The following is a 20671-nucleotide window of genomic DNA, read 5'->3' on the forward strand; positions in this document are numbered from 1 at the left end:
CTTTGAGCACTGTATATGAACAAAATTAATGTCACTCTTCAAATTATTTTGAACAGCTACAAGGAGAAGTTGTTCTCTTTTGGGAGTCCCAATGCACATGATGTGGTACAGGTTACACTGGTGGTATAAACTGGTAATATCCTTGGCAGTCCTGTGAACTGTGGGTTGGCAACCAGTGGGAGTGGTTGTGCTCAATGATTTGTGAAGTTTTGTGGGCTTTTGGGTCTTGAGACAAAAACTTCATCTAGATTTGCTGTGTAGTCCTTGTAAAAAATAATGCACTGGTAATTTTACTTTGCTCAGTCTTGAAGACATGTTAGGGGATTTATGTCTGCTAGAATGTTTTTCTTAAAGTGTTTGTTTGTCTGTATTTTTAGACTGCACTCCTTACCTGAGTTCAGTGGGAAGACACGTGATTGGAGATGTGCAGAACATCACTATCAGTCAGTTTGCTTGCCAGGAGCAGGTGGCTGTGATGATTCTTTGGACAGCAAATGCCATTGGTAAGTTCTAGAGGGGAATGGACTCATGGGTTTGGTAATAACTTTGTGCTCATAGGTATTAAGTCAAATAATTAAATTGGAATCATTGATGGAAACTGCCTAAGAAGAACGGAATTCTTAACACCTTTGCAAAGCTCCTATTTTTTCTGGCTTGCTTCAAAAACACCCTTAAAACTAGGATGTTCTCTGCAGTCATACACTGTTTTTTACTATCCCAGTTTAGTGAATTTCTGTTCTTCAGAAGTGTGCAGCTGTCCCTGGTTTCATTTTCTGCCCTAAGGCTTTGGTGCATTTCAGTGGCATTGATTGAGTTTAGTTCCTGATACACTTAAAAGGTTACAGGTGGAAAACATTATCTAATCACAGATTAGATACAACTTTAATGTGTTTCCATGCCAGGTCTGGTGATTAAGAGTATTCCTCAATTATTCAATGTCACTGGAAGTACCTTGTTGCCCACTAGTGCAGTAGTGTCCAGAATTGAGGATGTGCAGAAATCCATTTCCACTAAGAAACTTAATTCTGGGCTTTAAAAGAATTTGTGAAAATTCCACTGAATTCTGCAGAACTGTGCAGTTGAAGGCATTTGGTAATGTTCAGCTGCAGACTGGATGAATCAAACATCCATGGGAAACAAAGCCTGGTGTTCTTCCTTGTGATCCCCAGAGGTAAATCCTTTGGACAGTTTGAGGACAGAACTGCTGTTCAGGCATCTCGGGTAACATGGGAACTGGGCACTTTCGTGTAAGGACAAATAGTGCTTTTGTCCCATGAATGCTAAGAACATGTTTGGCAACACTTTATCTTCTACAAAATTATAAAACATTAATCAAAACACACAAACCTGTGAAAACTAGTAAACCAGAAGAGGTGGTGGAAAATGATACATTTGGGATTTTATTTTTGGGTTGACAAGCATAGCATAAACTGAAATGAGTCGATTTTGATTTATGTAGCATTTAGCTTACAAAAGCTGTGTCTGTGTCATTGATAAATATGTGTAATGCTGTTGAAGAGATACAATTAGATGGAGTAGTGAGAGTTAAAGAGCTGTGCAGTGCCTTTGATACCTGAGACACAAAACTGTCACAGGGTAACACTGGCATTTTCCTGGGATATGCCACATCAGTGTGACTCAGTTTAGTCATATCATGAAGTAATTCTGTGATGAGAACATAGTAAAGACACTGTGCTAAGTTGTAGTAGAGTAACTTGAACAAAATGGGTGTAGTTCTGGCAGCAGTTATTAATAAGTGGAAGTATACATGCACTGGAATTAATTCCATTCCATTTAAGTCAAGTTTTCTGTTAGCCTGTACTGTACTAGAACTAAAGTTGTAACAATTGTTACCATTTTAATCTGGTAGTCTCAGAGATGATAGTAAAATTTATAAAGGACTATTTCTATAATTTGCCAGCAAAATGTTATATTTGATTGTTAAAATGGAAATGTGAAGTTACCATGAAGTATTTCTGAAGGTGAAGAAGGTACTGATAACTTACATTGCAGTGGTAATTTGGAAGCCCCTGATGAGACATGGGCCCCTCTGTTCCAAGCATTACACAAGTATGCAGTGATTGTAGCCTTTGCCAAAAGACTGAATTCTAGATAGGCAAGATGGAATATGCAGAACTGACATACAGCAACAGGTATTAAATACAAACATATTTAATACGACTGATAAGTTTTATTCTTAAAGACAAATGAAATATATTCAAATTGCATTAAATACCACATTATGAATTTTGAAATGTTAATCTTCTGTTTAAATGTCCTGCTGTTTGTAGGGATTGAATACCTGAAGGGATTTCGAGTAATACTTGAGGAGTTAAAATCAGAGGGAAGACAATGCCAGCAGATGGTTTTAAAAGATCCAAAGCAGCTCAGCCCCAGTTTTAAAAGAACAGTAAGTGCTTTGTTTCAAGAAAAGTTTTGGTGTTGTATGACTGTGAGTAGTCTTGAAGGTGTTTATCATCCTAAAATGGTTTGGATCATTAAAGATCATCCAGTTCCAACCTCCTGCCATGGGCAGGGACACCTCCCACTATCTCAGGTTGCTCCAAGCTCCATCCAGCCTGGCCTGGAACACTTGGAGGGATGGGACATCACAGCTTCTCTGGGCAGCCTGTGCCAGGGCCTCACTTCCTTCACACCGAAGAATTTATTCCCAATAACTAATCTGATCCTACCCTCTTTCAGGTTGAAGCCATTCCCTCTTGTCCTATTGCTCCTTGCCCTTGTAAAAGAGTTGGTTGGTTCCCAAAAGTATTATTGGTGAAATTAATGATAGTTGTTGCTTTAGAGACAGATCTTTTTCCTTTTGATAGAAACTTTCCTGAAGCTGGGAACTGTAATTTTGGTGATAGAGTACAAATGCATATCTGTAATAGTCTACATCCAACTATGGATTCCTCATGTCAGTTTGGAATAGAGGGGTAGAGAAAGAATTCTTAATGTAGTAATTTCAGCCTTTGATTGCAAAATTGTGGGCTGGCTTTGAAAAATACTTTCAGCTATGATCATTGATTTTAAAATATGTGCAATCTTGTCTTTTTGTAGGGAATGGAGTCCCAGCCCTTTGTAAACTTGAAGTTTGAAACAGATTACTTTGTAAAGATTGTTCCTTTTCCTTCCATTAAAAATGAAAGCAATTATCACCCATTTTTCTTCCGAACTAGATGTAAGTATTGCACATAATACAGTGTTGCATTTTATATAGTATTGCCTATCATCTCTTCAGTGGGCCTCCCTTCCCCTCAACATTTGGGTTTTCCCAACAAAGAAATGGAGTGGATGATGACGTTGGATGAGTCTGGGTTAAGCAGTTACTGACATTGTTGTGGAAGGAAGATCTGGGTGTTAAGCAGAAAGAATGAGCATGCCATAGATAAATCTGTGGTGTGAGATCATAAGTGCTAGGCAGCAACCTGAAAAAAAGTCTCAGGTAGGCCTGAGATTATCTCAGGTTTGCCTAGAGCAGGATTGCTCCTGTGACTCTCGAAGATGGTTTGCTTCTCTCTGGACATTGTGAAGAAGGGCAGTTTGTTTTTTGCCTTTGAGACTGAAGTTTACAAACAGCTATCTAAAGACAGATACAGGGGAGGACATCTAAAATTAGATAGCAGGAGATCAAGTTGAATTTCTCACAATTACTTAGCAATTCTCATTGGAGGTAGAGAGAAGAAATTTGAATAAGCTCCTCAGTGCTCACACAGTATGGTGAGTAACTGCAAGTACACTTTGAGGTGAACTGTTGATATTTGTCCTGCTAAGGGGTTTTTTCCCCTATAAAACTAGCTTAAGGTATTTTCAAGTCTGCCTGTTAACATAGACCACTGCACCATTGGTAGCAGTGCTCAGCATACTTACTTACTCTGAGTAAATATATTTAAGGCTAGTTTTAACTTCCTCTCCTGATGTGCTGTGCCTGGTGTTATCCCTTTTGTCTCACTAAGAAATGTGATATTCAAATTAATGGATCTCTGCTTCTCATATAAAGATGAGAAGGGACTTGAAATCATAGCAAAGGAGTTAAATTTGCAAAATGCATTTAGTCCAGGCATATTAGAGTCTGGGAAAGAAGTGAGGGTATTCAAAATGAACTCCTTACTTTGGCCCTTATTCTTTTTCTGTTTAAATAGCATAGCAGTTTGATATTGTATAATTAATATTTTTTCTGTATATTTGTAGCATGTGAATTGTTGCTACAGCCAGAAAACCTTGTCTGCAAACCTTGTAAGTAAAATGTAATATTTCTATATATTAATCTTAAAAGGTTTCTGTACTTGAAGGGTCATTTTGCAATTCATTAATATCTCCTCTGACAGACTGGAAGCCAAGGAATGTGAATGTTACCCAGCAAGGTTTTAACATGCAAGTGTCCTTTGATCATGCACCTCACAACTTTGGGTTTAGGTACTACTTTCTTCAATACAAACTGAAGCATGAAGGACTGTTTAAGCAAAAGACCTGCAGACAGGTATGTGGCTGAGTTTTGCAGCTCTTAAAAGCACAAAAAACCTATCAACATGAGGTGTTCTAAGGTCTTACAGAAACTTTAAAAACTTAATACAAAATAGTATCAGTTTTAAAATTGTAAAACTATTTGGAACTATTTATGTAAGTAACAACTGTGCTGTGATTGCACTCATCAGTCAAAACCAGGCCTGAGGACTCCATTGGACCTGGATAACACAAGTTAGTTCTGCAGGCAGACAGTTGTGTAAGTGAATGGGCAGGCTTAGTTCTGCTGCTCTAAGGTGTGTTAATACAAGGGTGCACTGCCTGTTTCTAAATCAATGTGAATTCTTTACTAGGTTTTCAAAGTGTGTGAATTGCTTGCAAAGTATTCTTTCTTTATGTAGGAGCAGAACACAGACACTACAAGTTGTGTTCTTCAGAACGTATCTCCAGGGGATTATATCATTGAGGTAATATTTCTAAACAGTCTTCTGTACAACACCTAAGTGAATATGTTAATGGGAAAATGGAGTAAAATTAAAATATTTCAAATCACACTGGTAGAATTGAACTCCAGGTGTCCCTACTGAAGTAACTTGGGCAAGTAAATCTTCTAGAATGATGCTTTTTTTGGGCTTACCTAGAAACAGAGGCCAGACAAAGTTAGAAGAATAAAAGTGGATATATTTAATGAAGGGCCTTCTGGTATATTAAGGGCAGATGAAGCCTCCCCAAGGGGCTACACCCAAAATGGATGATGGTCAGGAGTTTATTCAGACAGATATAAGTTTGGTCCATTTACATATCAGGGGTTAATCCTCCAATTACAGCTTCAGGTAATGAAGTCAAATTCTCCCAGTTTGTGCCCCTCAATTCCCTTTTGTTTATACTTTTTGGGACCTGAGACTGTATGGTATCCTTGGATCACAGGCCCAGAGGGATTGTTGTGTCTAACCAAAATGTAAAGACAGTTAACTAGCACTTTATATGGAGTTTAGAGTTATGCACTAATGCAGTACAGGATTTGAAAAATACAAACGCTAGAACCTTAAGGCATCAGAATATTCTTGACCTTTCCATAGCCTTGCTTCCTTGAGTGCACAGCACTTTGTGCCTTAAACTGAAGGTTTGGGCCTGCATAATTCCTGGACATTGATTTTTTTTTTTTTAATTGCAGTTCTCTTTTTGGTCAATTTTTATTATACTAGTTTGTGCTGCTCTTTAGTTTTAACTATTTGAACAGTACCTTTCTTCACATTTGATCATAAAAGCTGTTAGTTATTTTCATATTTCAGAAAATAAAATTAATTTTTTACTTCTCCAAGCTGGTTGATGACACTAATACAACAAGGAAAACAATGCACTATGCACTAAAACCAGGTATGAATTCTTTTTTTTAAACAATATACTATATTTACTGTATTAATTTAGGTTGAGTTTTCATTCTCTTGGAAATAAGTCTCTATTTGACCTTTGTTTGCCATAATCTAGACTATTGAGATAATTGTGCTGTGCTTTTTGACCTGATGAAAAAAGAGTAGAGATGCACACTTGAGCATACACATGTGCATCTCTGTACATTTATATTTGGTGGAGTTTAGATCAATCCACCATGGGATATCTTTGTGGGAAAGTGGCTTTTGTTGTATATGTGGATATGAGGACTGATAACCTTAATTGCATACAAAGAGAGTGCAATAGTGTGGAAATACTGCAATGAAGCTGTGGAGCAGCCTGAACACATCACCTGTGTCCTTCAGCCCTGGTACCAAACCCAGCCATCTGGAGAACCTGGCAAGGGAATGCTTCCCAAGCCTATGGGTCAGACCTGGTTTTGAGAAGCTAAACAGAGATTTCAGAGTGCAACTGCAGCCTCAAAACAGCCACAGATGGAGGCAGTGGATAAAATGCACTGAATCCTAATGCACATTGCTAAGGGTGATCTCTGCAGGAAGGCAGTTCTATCTAAGGGGCAAGTTCAGCACCCTGGAACCAAAAACATGTCAGGTCCAAATGACCACTGCATATCTTACCAAAACTATTTGGCACAGGGTTGTTCCCTGGGGCTGGTGTGAGTTGCAGCTCTTGTTACTTATGAGAGCCACTCTGATGCTGTGGCAGTGGGGCAACCACCATAAAAACTAATTTGAAATGGAGCAGAACATGATATTTGAGTTTACTGTATCTTGGACAATTACCTGATAACAGAGCACAGCAGCAGTTTTGCATTCCCATTGTGAAGATTTGTTTAGATAATTGTAATGCAGCCTATTTGCATGTGGCTAATTGTGCTTTCTTTTTCCAAGTGCACTCTCCATGGGCTGGGCCCATCAGAGCCATTGCCATCACAGTCCCTTTGGTTGTCATCTCTGCGTTTGCCACGCTTTTCACTGTCATGTGCCGCAAGAAACAGCAAGGTAGGAGGGTTCCCTCACTACAAGGTGCCATTTAAAGATATGCTTTTGCAACCAAAGCAACCCTAATTGATAGGTTGACTCCAGAAATACCTTTATCTGAAAAGCTTGCTTTTCTATTTCTCTGTCCTTCCTCCCCTCAGCTTTTTGTGTGTTGAAACCTGTAGCAAATTCTTAATCAGTGCTTGATGGTAATTGGTTGCCTAGGCAGTATTGTATCACAGATCAGGACTTCACTGAAAGGAAGGAGAAAGAAGAAAGAAGAAAGGAAGGAGAAAGGAGAGAACAAAAGCAATATTGGAAAATACTTTGTATTTCATGTTTCTTTTTCTTTGAGAAAGTACTATGTGACCATGTAGATTACAAACAGATTTGTAAATGGCTGTGTTTTAAACATTCCCTTATTTTACTCAGAAATACCTAATTCATATTCATTTTAAATCAGAAGGAAAGTAAAGCCATGTGATGCCAATACAATTCACAGTGCTGTTTGGAATACTATCTACAGCTGCTATTCCAGATTTGCTCACTTTCCTGGAAGTTGCCTTTACCTTTCATTCTAAGCCATCTTCCTAAATTTACTGTAAGCCCTGCTTGCAGATGTTTTTAGATTCCATTCCTTCTTGCTGACTTCTCCTCTGTATCCAGGAGCTGGCAAGCTACACTTGATACATTTAAATGTTAAAAATATATTGGCTTTTTATATTGAATTTACAGAATCATGTGGTTTCATGAATAATGGAAAAAGAGATTACTTCTCCAAACCTCACATATCTGTGTTATCCACCTGAATTTTGGCACTGAGATATACTGCAAGTGCTATATGCCAGCTGGGTTAAATCCTTTTACCTTCTGGTCTTCTGTAGTTATCCCCTTTGCTCGCAGCTAGCAAGTTCCAACAAAAAACCCAGACAAATCACTGAGGATTTGTCTACAGAGAGAGTTGTTCCAGAATAGTTATTCCTGATTAATTGTTCTGAATTGAATCCCTAGATGGATATTTGTATTTTGAAACACTCATACTTTATTCCAAATTAGCTTAATCAGCTGTAGAACTAGATTGAATTAGTCTGGCATAAGGCCAGACTTTTATGTTCCAGCATAAAAGGATCTATGCAAGGAAAGAAACACTAATAGCTATTTAGATTTAAATTAATCATATCCTAATTCGAATTAATGTCAAATTAATGTCCAAACACGGGTGTGTAGATATACACTAGAGAGATCTTGTATGATATCCTGAAAGGGTCTGTGGACCTGGAATTTAATATTCTTACCTGGCTTATGTTGTTGTTTGGGATTTTTTAACAAGAGACTTCGTAAGGCAGGAAACTCTTGAAGATGATACATCTCTTAGGCTTATGGTGTTTGAACAGAGTTGTGAAGGCTGTTGAGGCTGAATAAAGGTGAAACAACCTCATTCTTTCTATAAAATAAACCTTCCTTGTGTTTTCTGAGTTGGGCAGAAATAACTGTACATTTAACTTTGCAAGTGTATTCCACATGCAGTAACCCTTAGGCTGGATAAATAGAGTGTGTACAACTTTTCTTTTTCAGGATGGAAAGGAGAGGAAAATCTTTAGGAAAAAAACCCAAACATTATTATATGCATTAGTAAAAAGCCTACAAAAGTAATAAAAATCCAAAACAAAATCAAGCTTTATAGTGTGAACTTTCTTTTCTCTTGCACTTTAGAAAATATATATTCCCATCTAGATGAGGAGAGCTCAGAATCTTCAGCATATGCTGCAGGTCTCCATGTGGAAAGACTTCGACCCCGGCCAAAAGTGTTCATCTGCTATTCCAGTAAAGATTGCCAGAAACACATTAATGTCATCCAGTGCTTTGCTTATTTTCTTCAGGACTTTTGTGGCTGTGAGGTAAAGTCAACGTTTCATATGTAAACAACTTTTCCTTAATTGAAACAGCACTCCCAAAATTCTGTGCTTGAAAAGTAGGTATTTCAGTCACTCCTTTCCACAGAGGTAACTTTTGTTATTTTTCTAAATTTAGGCTGTATGAATTTTCTTTACTTGGGGAAATGAAGAGCTCTTATCCAGTGTAAAAAAACCAAAACAAGCCAAACCGAATAGTGGAAGATCATTATTTCAGGACTTTCATTCAGCCATGTTTAGCTTGCTTTGAATTAAGTGCTTTTTCTGTTCAGTAGGCCTTACATTTTTATAGTCAGCAGCCACAAAGAGGTATTGTTTTCTACCTGATATACTTTGGTATTCCTAAAGTGTGTTTTGTATTGTCATTTAAAAGAAGTTGAATCTATCAAGATTTCTACTCATAGAGCAAAAACTGCATTATTAGCATTACTTGTTGACAGCATGTACTTACTAATTTTTTTTTCTTTTGCTTCCCTTCTGTTCCATTAATACTGTGAAATCAGCAGCTCTTTTTTTTCCTTGTTTTTGTTTGAATGGTATGAGACATTTGAATTGCTACTTTGAATGAGCAGGCTTAGAATCTCATACTGCTGTCTGAAATAGAATCAATATGTGACCAATTTTTCACTTTTCAGCTGGACAAAGGCAGGACAGTTGCTGGTCTCTTTGTGCTGCATTTCCCCCCATCCCGGGGATATGCTGGGCTGAGCTGGAGCTGGGTTTCATTACAGCAGCTCTGCTCTCTGGTGACCAAACACAGAAACACAGCCGAGGCCTCGTGTGTTTGGTGGGGATGGTCACAACTTTTTCATCTGCTTAAAATAGTTCAGGGTAAACTATTTTATAACTAACTTACTTGAAACCCCTTTTAGAGATGTACTTTAGCCCTACTACGCTGCTCCTCTTTGAAGAGATGAGCTCTTACTGCTCTAACCATGGAATCTATGGTCTCTGGCAGCATCCAAAATTTCTATAACAAAATATTAATGGCACCTATGTACAGAAATAATACATGTGGTTATTGAAGCTCTGGAATTTAATATAAAAAGTGATGCTTAATGAATAACAGAAGAGTTGCACAAGTATTTTTCACATGGAATTGGAATGTTTTCTCAAAGGATAAAACAGTGGCATTTAATAGCCATTTAAAATAACAGCTTGTCCATAATAAAAATCCTTTCTCAAAAATAGCAGGTCACATAGGATTTTGAAGAACAGAAACAAAACCAGACACAAAACTACCTTCATCTCCCAAGCAGCAGTAAAATGACCTCCCTTCCCCATGCACAAGCTAGAGTTGTCTGTTTGGAAGGGCTGACAATGCTCATCCAGTCCAACTGAGCAGCACTTCAGGCAGGATCACTTTCTTCCTGCAGCCAACTGTGTGGCAGCAGTTTTCAGGAGTCTTTGTGTTCTGGGCATCCACCTACTCTGTCTTCTGATGGGGCAATGTTTTCCACTCTGCTGTGACTGACACAGCAGAGCAAAAATTTTTGTTCTCTAGAAAAATGCTTTTAAGAAGATTATGTAAGTGTTTTGATGTGTGTGTGTTATGCAAGTTTTTTGCATCTGTTTTTTTCTCTCATCCTACTACTCATTCCTCCTGTGAGATAAAGCATTGTGTCCCTCATCTTGGTGTACACAAGCCTTTCAGATCATGTAGAAAGGTCAGAAAGCTTGACAAAGTACAAAATAAAATAACTCCTAGGATAAGAAGCTCCTTCAGAACTTTCTCATCAGATAAAATTGCTGTTGTTCTGCATCCTAACTGGAAGGTCTTGATGTTATTGGCACTAATTATATTTCTATCTAGATATGAAAATTCGTGGCATTACACTTCATTAATATGCAAGAATGATAAGTGAATGTGGCACTTGGGGGCACAGTTTAGTGGTAGACTTGGCAGGGCTGGGGGAATGGTTGGACTTGATCTTAAAGGTGATTTTCAAACTAAGCAATCCTTGATTCTGTTACTTCCACTACATTCAGCACATTGTGGACCCAGACATACAATGGTAAATTGTTTGAGGCAAGCACAATTGTTTATTGTAGATTGATGATACCAAATTTGATTACATAAGTTAATTGTAATTTACTTCATCCAGCCACATTTTCTATGTTCTTTTTATTCCCCAAGAAATATTGCTATGTATCAAATCCATAGGGAACCACTTGGGTTTATATATATAAAACTTAACCAGATTTTTTTTTTCCTTTTTTAGGTGGCTTTAGATTTGTGGGAAGATCTGAAAAACTGTAAAGAAGATCAGAAGGAGTGGCTTATTAAAAAAATTAATGAGTCACAGTTTATCATCATTGTGTGTTCCAAAGGAATGAAATACTTTGTTGAAAAAAAGAACTGGAAGCACAGAGGAGTAACCAAAGATGCAGGAAAAGGAGAACCCTTTCTCTTTGCTGTGTTGACTGTTGCAGAGAAGCTTCGTCAGGCAAAGCAGAATTCAGCTGACCTCTGCAAGTTCATTGCAGTCTACTTTGATTACTCCTGTGAAGGAGACATCCCTGCTATTCTGGATCTGAGCACAAAATACAAACTCATGGACAATCTCCCCCAGCTCTATTCACACTTACACTCCAGAGATCTTAGTGTACAGGATTCAGAGGCGTTTCCTGTTAACATTAGTAAAAGGAATTATTTCAGGAGCAAATCTGGGAGGTCCCTTTATGTTGCTATTTGCAACATGCATCAGTTCATTGATCAGGAACCAGATTGGTTTGAGAAACAATTTATTCCCTTCCCTCCACCTTCTTTACACTACTCGGAGCCTGTCATGGAAAAATTTGATTCAGGCTTGGTTTTAAATGACTTGGTCAATAAACAGGTGATGGATGGTGATTTTTACCTGAAAACAGATCTAAACATTTCAGTGGGGAATTCAGACTCTCACTGTATAATTCAGCACTTGAACCTTGGAGAAGATATAGAAACTCAGGACATTCAAGGTGGTGGCAGCTCTGTCCTTCAGCCCTTGTTACATGTCGTTAAAGCTTCAAATCTGAAAGACATGCCTCGGGATTCTGGCATCTATGATTCATCTGTCCCTTCATCTGAATTATCTTTACCTTTAATGGAAGGACTATTGACAGACCAAATGGAGACGTCTTCCATTACAGGAAGTGTTTCTTCATCATCAGGTTTAGGTAAGATACAGCAGTGTATCAAAACTTACATTCAGTTACTGTGCATATTTCTGCCATCTCCAAATATGTAAGATAATATGTGAGGAGCCATATAAACGGCTGCGGAGAAAGGTAAACATTGTATAAAAATGGTAAAACAAGTAGAGTAACTTCAGAAAAATGAATCCTTTTCTAAACTTACAGTGTGTGGAGGAAATCTTAGCTAGGTAAGATTTCACTAAAATTCTATTAATAAGTCACTGCTCATTAATTGACCTATTCTTGGAGAGATAGCTTCTTCTTTCCAGGGACTCCTTGGCAGCTGGGATTTCAGCTGACAGCTGTGTGGTGTAATTAAGAGGGTGATATGGTGAAGCATTCTCACAGCCAGCCATAAATCTAAACCTGGCATCCTATTTTGCTCCAGCACATAGGATCCTTTAGGGGTATCATCTGTACTGTGGTTAACTCAAGTTTCAGAATGACATCAGGCTTCTCACCAGATACAGGGCTGGGGAATGAACAAATGGCTTTCAATGGAGTAATTTAAATGCTTGGAAGACACTCTCCAGAATAGATACCAGCTCAGATACCTCCAGTTAGAAGGTGTAAATTTTGCCTCAGGCTGTATAAAAAAACTGATCTAACCTTACTAGTTACAGGATATTGAACTGGCATTACAACTACCTCAGTGGGGAGTGTTCCAGCAATTGTATTGATATGATAAAAGTGCTCTGCTGAGATTTTCCTTAAGCAGCTACAACAGGTGAATATTGCATTATGATGGTTGTATGCTGTTCTGCTTTCTGGAACAAGTGCTGACAGCACGTTAACTAGACTTTTCTCTTGAGTAAATGAATTTTTTTATTCTTTTTAGATAATTCATAACTAATGTTTGATGCCAGAATTATGTTGGAGGAAGAGAATACAAATGCTGATTTACAGATATAACACCCATCACTTAGATAGTCTATGTGAATAAATAGTTAAAATCTGAAAAAAACTTCAGGTGGAAAAAATACAGATTTACTGGTTAAATTAATTAATTAAGCCAAAATTACTCTGTTTTCAGAATTAAAACTATATTTTTTACTTTCCTACCATCTTCTCACTTAGCCTTTTCTCACATTTGTGGGAAAAATTACAGATGATCTCTGTAAAGGTTCTAGTGAAAGTAGGATGCTAGTTTAAAATGTATGGCTTCCCTGTAAGAAAGCTTTCCCAGTGTCCCCTTCCTGATTCAATGACTGAGCTGTCAGCTGGGTGTCCCAGCTGCAAGGAGGCACAGGAAGAAAGAGGCAGTCTTTCCAGTAATTAATTCTCAAGTCACATACCCCCTTGTTAACATGCTTCAGCTGTAGAGGTTAAATGTTAGCACTCTTGCTGATAGAGTTGGATCTTAGCACTGATGTTGCAATTTCTCAAGAAATCGCAATTTCTCAAGAAACCTCAATTTCTGCCATTTTCCCATTTATTGTCCTCATCCAAAAGCACCACTGAAACTGACTCCCCCAACCCTCCCTCACCCAAACCACAGTCCTGATGAGGTACAGGGTACAAAGGAGACAGCTTTGGAAATGAGCATTATCTGCCTTTTAAGAGTGCAAGCCATTATATTTGTTTAGTGTCCCAGACATACAAAACATTTACAGCCCTAATATTTATATGCATGCTAATGAGAGGACTAAATAGAATTTTTTAGCTTTTATTCTTGTTCTGAAAGATAGACACATACAAATTATTGCTCTGAATTCACCCTACATTTAAGTTTTTTACTTATTTTACCTATTGGTCAGAACAGATGTGAATAGCTCTGACGCTTAGCATCTCAAAAGAAGATCTTTTCTTTCTTCTATAAAAGGCCAGTTTGATATTACCTTTTGAATAAAAATCATAAATCACCTTATTTATAATCCTTTCTATCTTTCAGTGCAGTTCCTGAGCAGACTACATGTCTGCAAAGTAAAGATTCTCAAAGAGATCATCATATTTGGCATCTTCAACTGGAGTTCAAAGCAGCTTAATTTTGATGAAGTACCAACAACCAAACCTTTACTAGGTCCATTCACTAACAAGGTCTTCCCTAAGAAGTCCTGCCTGGGAAGAAAATCAGAATTGTACCTCTAGATAACATTTTGCTGAGCATGATAGTTCAGCCTCAGGAGTGCATGACAAGATGGTGCCAGAGGCATTTCCTAGGTTTCTTGGCATTGTTTCTGAAATGTTGACCGAGTACAAAATCACTGTTTCAATTTATGAATTTAGCTTTTTTTTTTTTTCCCTTTTATAGGGGAAGAAGAACCTCCTGTAATGACTGCTACAAAGTTCTTAGTGCCTGGAATATGTAAAGCAGAACTTCATTGCCACATCCACACTGATGAACTGCAGGCAATTGCTCCTTTATAATACACTACAACATTGTTATGCATTGCCACTTTATCAACAGCCTCTGTTTGTGCTTTAACTATCACACTGTCTCAGCACCGAAAGTACTTGAAGGAACAAACTGCCCCTGGAGAAGATCTGTTATTCCATTTTTTGTGGCCAGTAAACTTGAATCTGTTGGTATTTTTATAAAAACTCTTGCATGATTTGGAAAGTGTACATTGGAAAAACAGAAGAGCATACATTTAAAATTATTCCTGTTATAATTTAAATGTCATTATATTACACTGTTTACAGATGGCATAATCAAAATTTACTATTTTTTGCTAGGCATAAATTTGCAACTGGATATAAAATAGCTTGGAACATTAAGCCTTAGTAAATTTTGTAGTCCAGCCTCTAGTTTTAAGTGCTGATGTACTTGATGGCAGGAGTGTTGTAGTCAATGAGAACAGGATTTTTTTCAGAAGCAAGATAAAATGCCAAAGGTGAGATCAAGAAATTCTCCATCAGAAGAAATAATTTTGTTTTCAAAGTGTTTGAGCTCTCGTCCTCAGCCTCCTTTTCCCAGATGCTAATGTGTCTCAGTATTGAATTTCAGTGCATGTCTCCCTCCTCTGCATTAATCTCCTGTGTCTCCTCTGCAGTCTGGCTGTGGTGACTCACAAACAGCACCATTCTGAGGCTGAGGGATCATTCTTGTAATAGACAAAAATACAGGTCCTTCATATCCTGAATGATACCATGGAAACAAAGCTTCCTATTTTCTTCCTGAAGGGCTAATATAACAAATAAAGAGATGGGAGAAGGAAGACCCTATCTTATATTGAAGATATTCTAGGTTTGTTCAGCCATGAGAGGAGTATGCTTTACGTGGGGTTCATACCATGATACGAAGGACATGGTGCTACAAAACCACCTGGGCTAAAACAAGCCAAGGCTAGCAGTTAACAGGCAGGAATATTGTGTCTTGAGCCAAGCAGTAAACAGAAGCCAGTGAGTTATTTTGCAGTTTACACTATTTATCATCACTTAGTGATTAAGATTGGGTGCTGTCACTAGTGTTATATTAAGAACTTTTTATCTGCTGACACAGAGCATGCATGTCCTGTTTCCTGCAGTGACCAGGTGGGTAAATCTTCATCCAAAATGTCCCTCCTGTTTCCCAGGAGCAACTTTTCTATAATTAAATGCATCTATGTAACTGCAATTCCAGACACTATTACAGAAAGCATGGGAACAACAAATCCTAAAGGACACCTTACCAATGTGCCTTTGCTCATTCTGGTCACGGAGTCAAATTCTGTCTCATTTAACCTGTATTCACATTCCACTAGCAGGAGGTTACTTTAAAGAGAATTAAGGGAGAACTCAAATACCTCAAATATTCTCTTAGTTTTTATAGGTGAGAATTAGACATTGTTAACTGCTGTATTTTATTATCCATTTTAATAGCATGAGATAGAACTATTAAGTGATGATTTTGGCTGAGTAGCTGTAAAGCTCATGGGTTGTTTTCTTGGGTTGGTTTTGTTTGGGGTTTTTTTGTGTCAATTTAATCATTGGAATTTCCCAAACAAAGGACTCTGGAGATTGTTATCACAGATGGAGTAAGAAAGTGCTGTAACAATTATTTGTGTATAACAATTAATGGCAGAACTCTGACATGCTTTGCAATTGTAATACGGAATTCTGTGATCATTTGGATCAGCATGTGCTGGATCTGGAGAGCCTTGTCCAGTAATGAAATGTTCCTTATTCTCTCTGCTTTCTGAATTTCAAAGAACACTACCTGGAAAACTTCAAAACTTGCAATATCTAAGTAAGTTTAGGGAATTTTATACAAATAGTGAATCATCTGTGCCTTTGATGATTTTTTTAAGGCTGTGCCTTGGGCCTTATTGAAGGCAAAGTTCTCCCTGTTTTCCCATTGCTTGAAGGTCAGACTAGGCAGAATAATTTAGAGGTAAATGCTCCTCCACTAAATCCAGCTATGAGGGATATTGATTTGGTGCAGTTCTCGTTATTTTACTGAAGAAAGAGTTCAGAGTGAATAAGACAAGGCAGAAAGGTGACACAGCCTGTGTGCTGAAGATCTGCTGTGCATAGAAATGCCAAAGCTGCACAACATGAGAAGGAGGAGGAGGAGGCAATTTCTTAGCAGTGAGCTGGTAAAGGTAATACTGCTTTCATCCATGGGAAGTCCCAGCTTCCTTACTGTTATTTAATGCTGGGCTAAAGATTGGGAAGATTTCCTTGTTCCATTAAATATAGTGGCAGAATCAGTATTATGAAATGAAATTTTCATTTTGAGCTCTAAGAAAGCTGAGTGTTGAAAAGGGATGAAGGCAGTTGCACAAAAAATTGCTTGTCATTAATGTGTTTTTTTTAATTTGTTCAAAATTTGCAAAACTTATTTGTTAATTATAAAGTCTATGCAGATGACAGTCAAATCGAGGGGTGGGAGGGAAGAAATATTGTTGTATTCCTTCTTAGCTTAAGGTGGAAGCAGCATATTGTATGTACTCAGAAGAAAGACAATATAATTAAGTGAAAGTATAGATTAGGATGGCTCACACCTGAAGTTTACAAAAGTAAGAGAAGTAATACTTTATCTAACTTAGTATAGTGTTTTTACAAAGCCACAGTTCCTAAAACAGATACTGTGTATATTGAGATACTGGAAGGACATAGTACTGAATTGGCAAGAGTTCTTTATGCTGGGAACAGCAGCAAAAATCCTTGTAAAAATTATTTTTTTAAAGATGTGTTAACACACATATTAGAGGTTAGCTTACTGCTGTTTTCAAGCATTAGTAAATTCTAAACATCGTGGTAATGGTGAAAGGATCCCTTTAATTTCTGCTACACTCAAGTGTGTGGACATTGGATATTTCATAGTTTATTTTCTGGGAGGGTGAAAAAGCATTGGAAAACTGAAGGCTCAAGATGTGACAGTGTGTTCAGCATTTTGAATGGGAGTATAGTTGTTGCCATAATTTGTACTTGTCCATGGACACCTCAACTTTTGAAAATAGAATGCACCTGACATTTGCAGAAATAATGCTTTGTCATACTTTAATTTAGAAGGTAAATACCAAAATAAAATATTTTTGTTCTATTTCATTCATTGGGCTTTTCTTATACTATTAAAAAAGAAATGGGTTAAAGTGCAATGGTTTTATCCTGCACACTTTGAGTGCAGTTCTGCACAACACACAAGCAGCCAGACCTGCTAACTGCTGTTCACGCCCTCCCGCGGGGAGGGAAGCAGCTGTTTTGATGGGTCTTTATTATAGCTGAGCAACTCTAAGAAATGTTAACTTCTAAAACTTCTGTATGGGACGGACTGGGTCAGATTTTATTTTTTAATAAAATTGCATTAATATGATTTCATGTAATTTTTTCCTATATTTTCCCTGGAGGTCTCCTAGCAGTACATGGTTGTTCTGCATGCCAAGTGAAACCTATCCACATCCGCAAAACTGTAATAACCTGGATTCATTTTGTCAAAAAGGATGTGATAAATACTTAAGATTTATATGTGTGTTTTTTTCATCCAGTTGATTCCAAAGCACTGTTCCAGTCAGTGAACCCTGCGAACTGTAATTTTAGGGGTAAGCCTTGAAACCACTCTGATTCCTTGTGTTGCTCAGGTAAATGAAGGGAATCTGTTTACATAATGTTAGATATAATTGTAGGCACAGAGTTTGTGGTGATTGGGATGGGGCTGGCCCAGCCTCATCCCCAGTGGGTCCAGCTGTGAGCAGCACTGACAGCAATGAGCCATGGAGTGCCCAGGGGCTCTGAGCAAGCACCAAAGGGAGCAGAGGGCACAGAGGTGCAGTGCAGGAACATGAGGGGATAAAAGGCTGGGCTGAAGGACAAGAAGGGCAGATGCTTGCAGCCTTCTGGAGTGGAGTGATGTTACTCTCACTGGGCAGCTGCCTGAAACCTTCTGATGAGGTAAGGTGTCATTGTGTATGGGGGAATGCTTAAAGCCTTCTGAAATTGTGTGGTGATGCTCTGTGTGTTGTGGCTGTCTCAACTGCAAAATATAATAATTTACAATATAATAGGCTTCACAGTTATAATAGTAAAAATCTATGCAAGAAGCAGTTAACATGTGGAGAAATTTCTTCATCACGTAATAAAAAGACTTAAAACTGTAACAGTCAGGACTGATTTACAAAAAATCAAACTTTTTTCCAGATTTTCCTGATAGGGTCACAGGCCTTGGCCATAGATGGCAGGTTGAACTAGCATGAGTGAGTGTATGGAATGCTGCCCTGTTGGGCTGCTGATTTCATTGGAATTCTAAATATTCAGTTGCTACTGGTGTGCAAAAAGATCTGCTTGAAAAGATGCAGTCTTGTTGATTATATGAGTCAGGTAAGTTTGTTTGGTGGCAATCCATCAATTTGCCATTTTTTCTCCACAAGGGAAGAGTGTGTCTGTGGTTTCATGTAATTCTAAACTCTCTAATGCATCTGCTCCCTGTGCAAGTTCTGCATTAACCCTTTAACTGTAAATCAACATCAAATTGCTCACAAAACTTGCTCTGACTTTTTGGAACAGCCAGACAGGTTTGTGATGACCTAAAATACTCACTATTGATAATCATAATGCATTTTCCTAGGAACACAACATTGCTTCCGTTTCTTCAATATTGCATTTCTTAACAGCCATAGAACCCTGGATTATACCAAGTGCTTGGGAAACTGATACAGTCTTTTTTCCATTTTAAATTAAATTAACCTTTAGAGGCTGTCTTTCATTGGAATGTTAACTACTTCCAATAACTGCAAAGCAGGAGTTCTTCATTACCTTTGGCAGTACAGTAAAACTACAGATCAAACCTAAAAACAGAAGTCACCTTCTTCATGCTTTAAAAAAAATTATTTCTAACCTAATTACAGAGGCTTAAACTTGTCAAATTGGATGCCTTACATAGTAAAAGGGAAAATTAACCATGTGGAGAATGGCCTTGTTTACTTGTTTTTCACACCGTTGCCAAACTAAATTGCATTTTAAAGAAAAAAAAATTCCCCAAAAGGATTTTACATTGAGAAAACCAGTGCCAGGAATACTTTCAGGGCAACAAGCTACTGTCTGGTGAAAATAATTTCTGATGCAAGTTGTAGAACTATAATCACCATATTAAAGTGGTTTTTTGGCAACATTCTTTAGGCCTTTCCAGAAGGCAGTGGCCACACCCTTTTTAGTAACACTTTATTTCTCAGGTGATTCAACCAATCTCAATGGGTCTGGTTATGAAATCAGATACTGATGATGGGAGTGGGGCATAGATGAGACAGATTTTTCTTTATAAGTGCACAACTGGTCACATACAGGCCATGAGCATGTGTTAACTGCCCTCATGTTACATGAGAACTGGGTAGGAACTAGATAAAGTATAGAAAATAGATCACTTGGGACTGGAGGTGGGGTGGTGTCAGCTGAAGGCAGAGCACAGGGCTTCATGTCTTGGTCTTGAGCCACAATAGTGATTCTGTGAGCAGTGAGTGTATTTGGTTAGAGATTATTGTTGCAGCTTTGGTGTTTTGCAATAACTTGTGTGATGGAACCACTGGTTCATGTCTCAGAGTGCTGCAGCACCACTGCAGCAAATCATCTACTGATGGAGCATGGTGGGAAACAGCAAGAACTGCAGCAGAAGGATGAGGTAGATTTGGGGCAGACATTAAGCAATGTTTTATTTCCTTTACAACACCCCACAGAGACCTCTGAAGTGTCAGGTACCTTGGGGCAGACTCTGCAGGAGCCTGTTTCAGCCCTGTAGCACTCCTTGGTACTATTCCTCTGGAAGCACATTGCTTGATGAGAAGCTGGTTTGCAAGAATGACTCCTTCATAATTTTGATGAAAATCTAGAGTGATTTAATTGCTGTCAGTTACATCATACTTATTTCAAAATAATTAAAAGTGAGAATAGAATTAGACCTACTTGTCTTTAGCAATGTCTAATGGAGGGGATGTACCCGTAAAAGCTGTGAGTCATCAACAGAAAGGAAACTGTCTGCTCTTTACTGTAGCTTTTGCAAACATGCTGAGGTGTGTTTAGGTGTTAGGAAGGAAGTCACCATCTCGTCACTGAAGAGTTGGACAATGCTCAGCTACTGAGGGTGGAGTGGGAATACCAGTGACAGTGAATCAGGAAAACGGGGCAGGATTTGTGTTTCTGACCTTCCCCCTCTTTGCTTAGACTGCCTCCAAACCTGAGAAATACCACTACATTTATTTCAATATTAATGTTTTAACCCTTGAATTGGCTTGCTAAACATTGTTTTTTAAAGTGTAACATTCAGATATCACTGTGTTTTTAAGATAATGTTTTGGACTGAAGTAATAATAC

General features: G+C 38.1%; 1 protein-coding gene across 2 annotated transcripts in view; it reads left to right on the top strand.

Annotated features, from left to right (window-relative positions):
* Positions 1-17422, top strand: part of IL17RD (interleukin 17 receptor D) — a 42646-nt gene extending 25224 nt beyond the window's left edge. The window contains exons 3-13 of one of the 2 annotated variants that reach the window (XM_053954148.1): positions 378-503; positions 2292-2410; positions 3064-3184; positions 4195-4239; positions 4332-4483; positions 4869-4934; positions 5790-5844; positions 6771-6881; positions 8574-8758; positions 10996-11932; positions 14202-17422. In XM_053954148.1, the coding sequence (XP_053810123.1) occupies positions 476-503; positions 2292-2410; positions 3064-3184; positions 4195-4239; positions 4332-4483; positions 4869-4934; positions 5790-5844; positions 6771-6881; positions 8574-8758; positions 10996-11932; positions 14202-14317 (1935 nt within the window). In that variant the 5' untranslated portion in view covers positions 378-475 and the 3' untranslated portion in view covers positions 14318-17422. Of the gene's footprint in view, positions 1-377; positions 504-2291; positions 2411-3063; positions 3185-3688; positions 3724-4194; positions 4240-4331; positions 4484-4868; positions 4935-5789; positions 5845-6770; positions 6882-8573; positions 8759-10995; positions 11933-14201 lie in introns of those variants that run through there. The other variant, XM_053954146.1, reaches the window with a different exon arrangement.
* The last annotated feature ends 3249 nt before the right edge of the window (positions 17423-20671 follow it).

The sequence above is a fragment of the Vidua chalybeata genome, chromosome 12, assembly GCF_026979565.1.
Source record: "Vidua chalybeata isolate OUT-0048 chromosome 12, bVidCha1 merged haplotype, whole genome shotgun sequence".
Taxonomy (NCBI): Eukaryota; Metazoa; Chordata; class Aves; order Passeriformes; family Viduidae; genus Vidua; species Vidua chalybeata.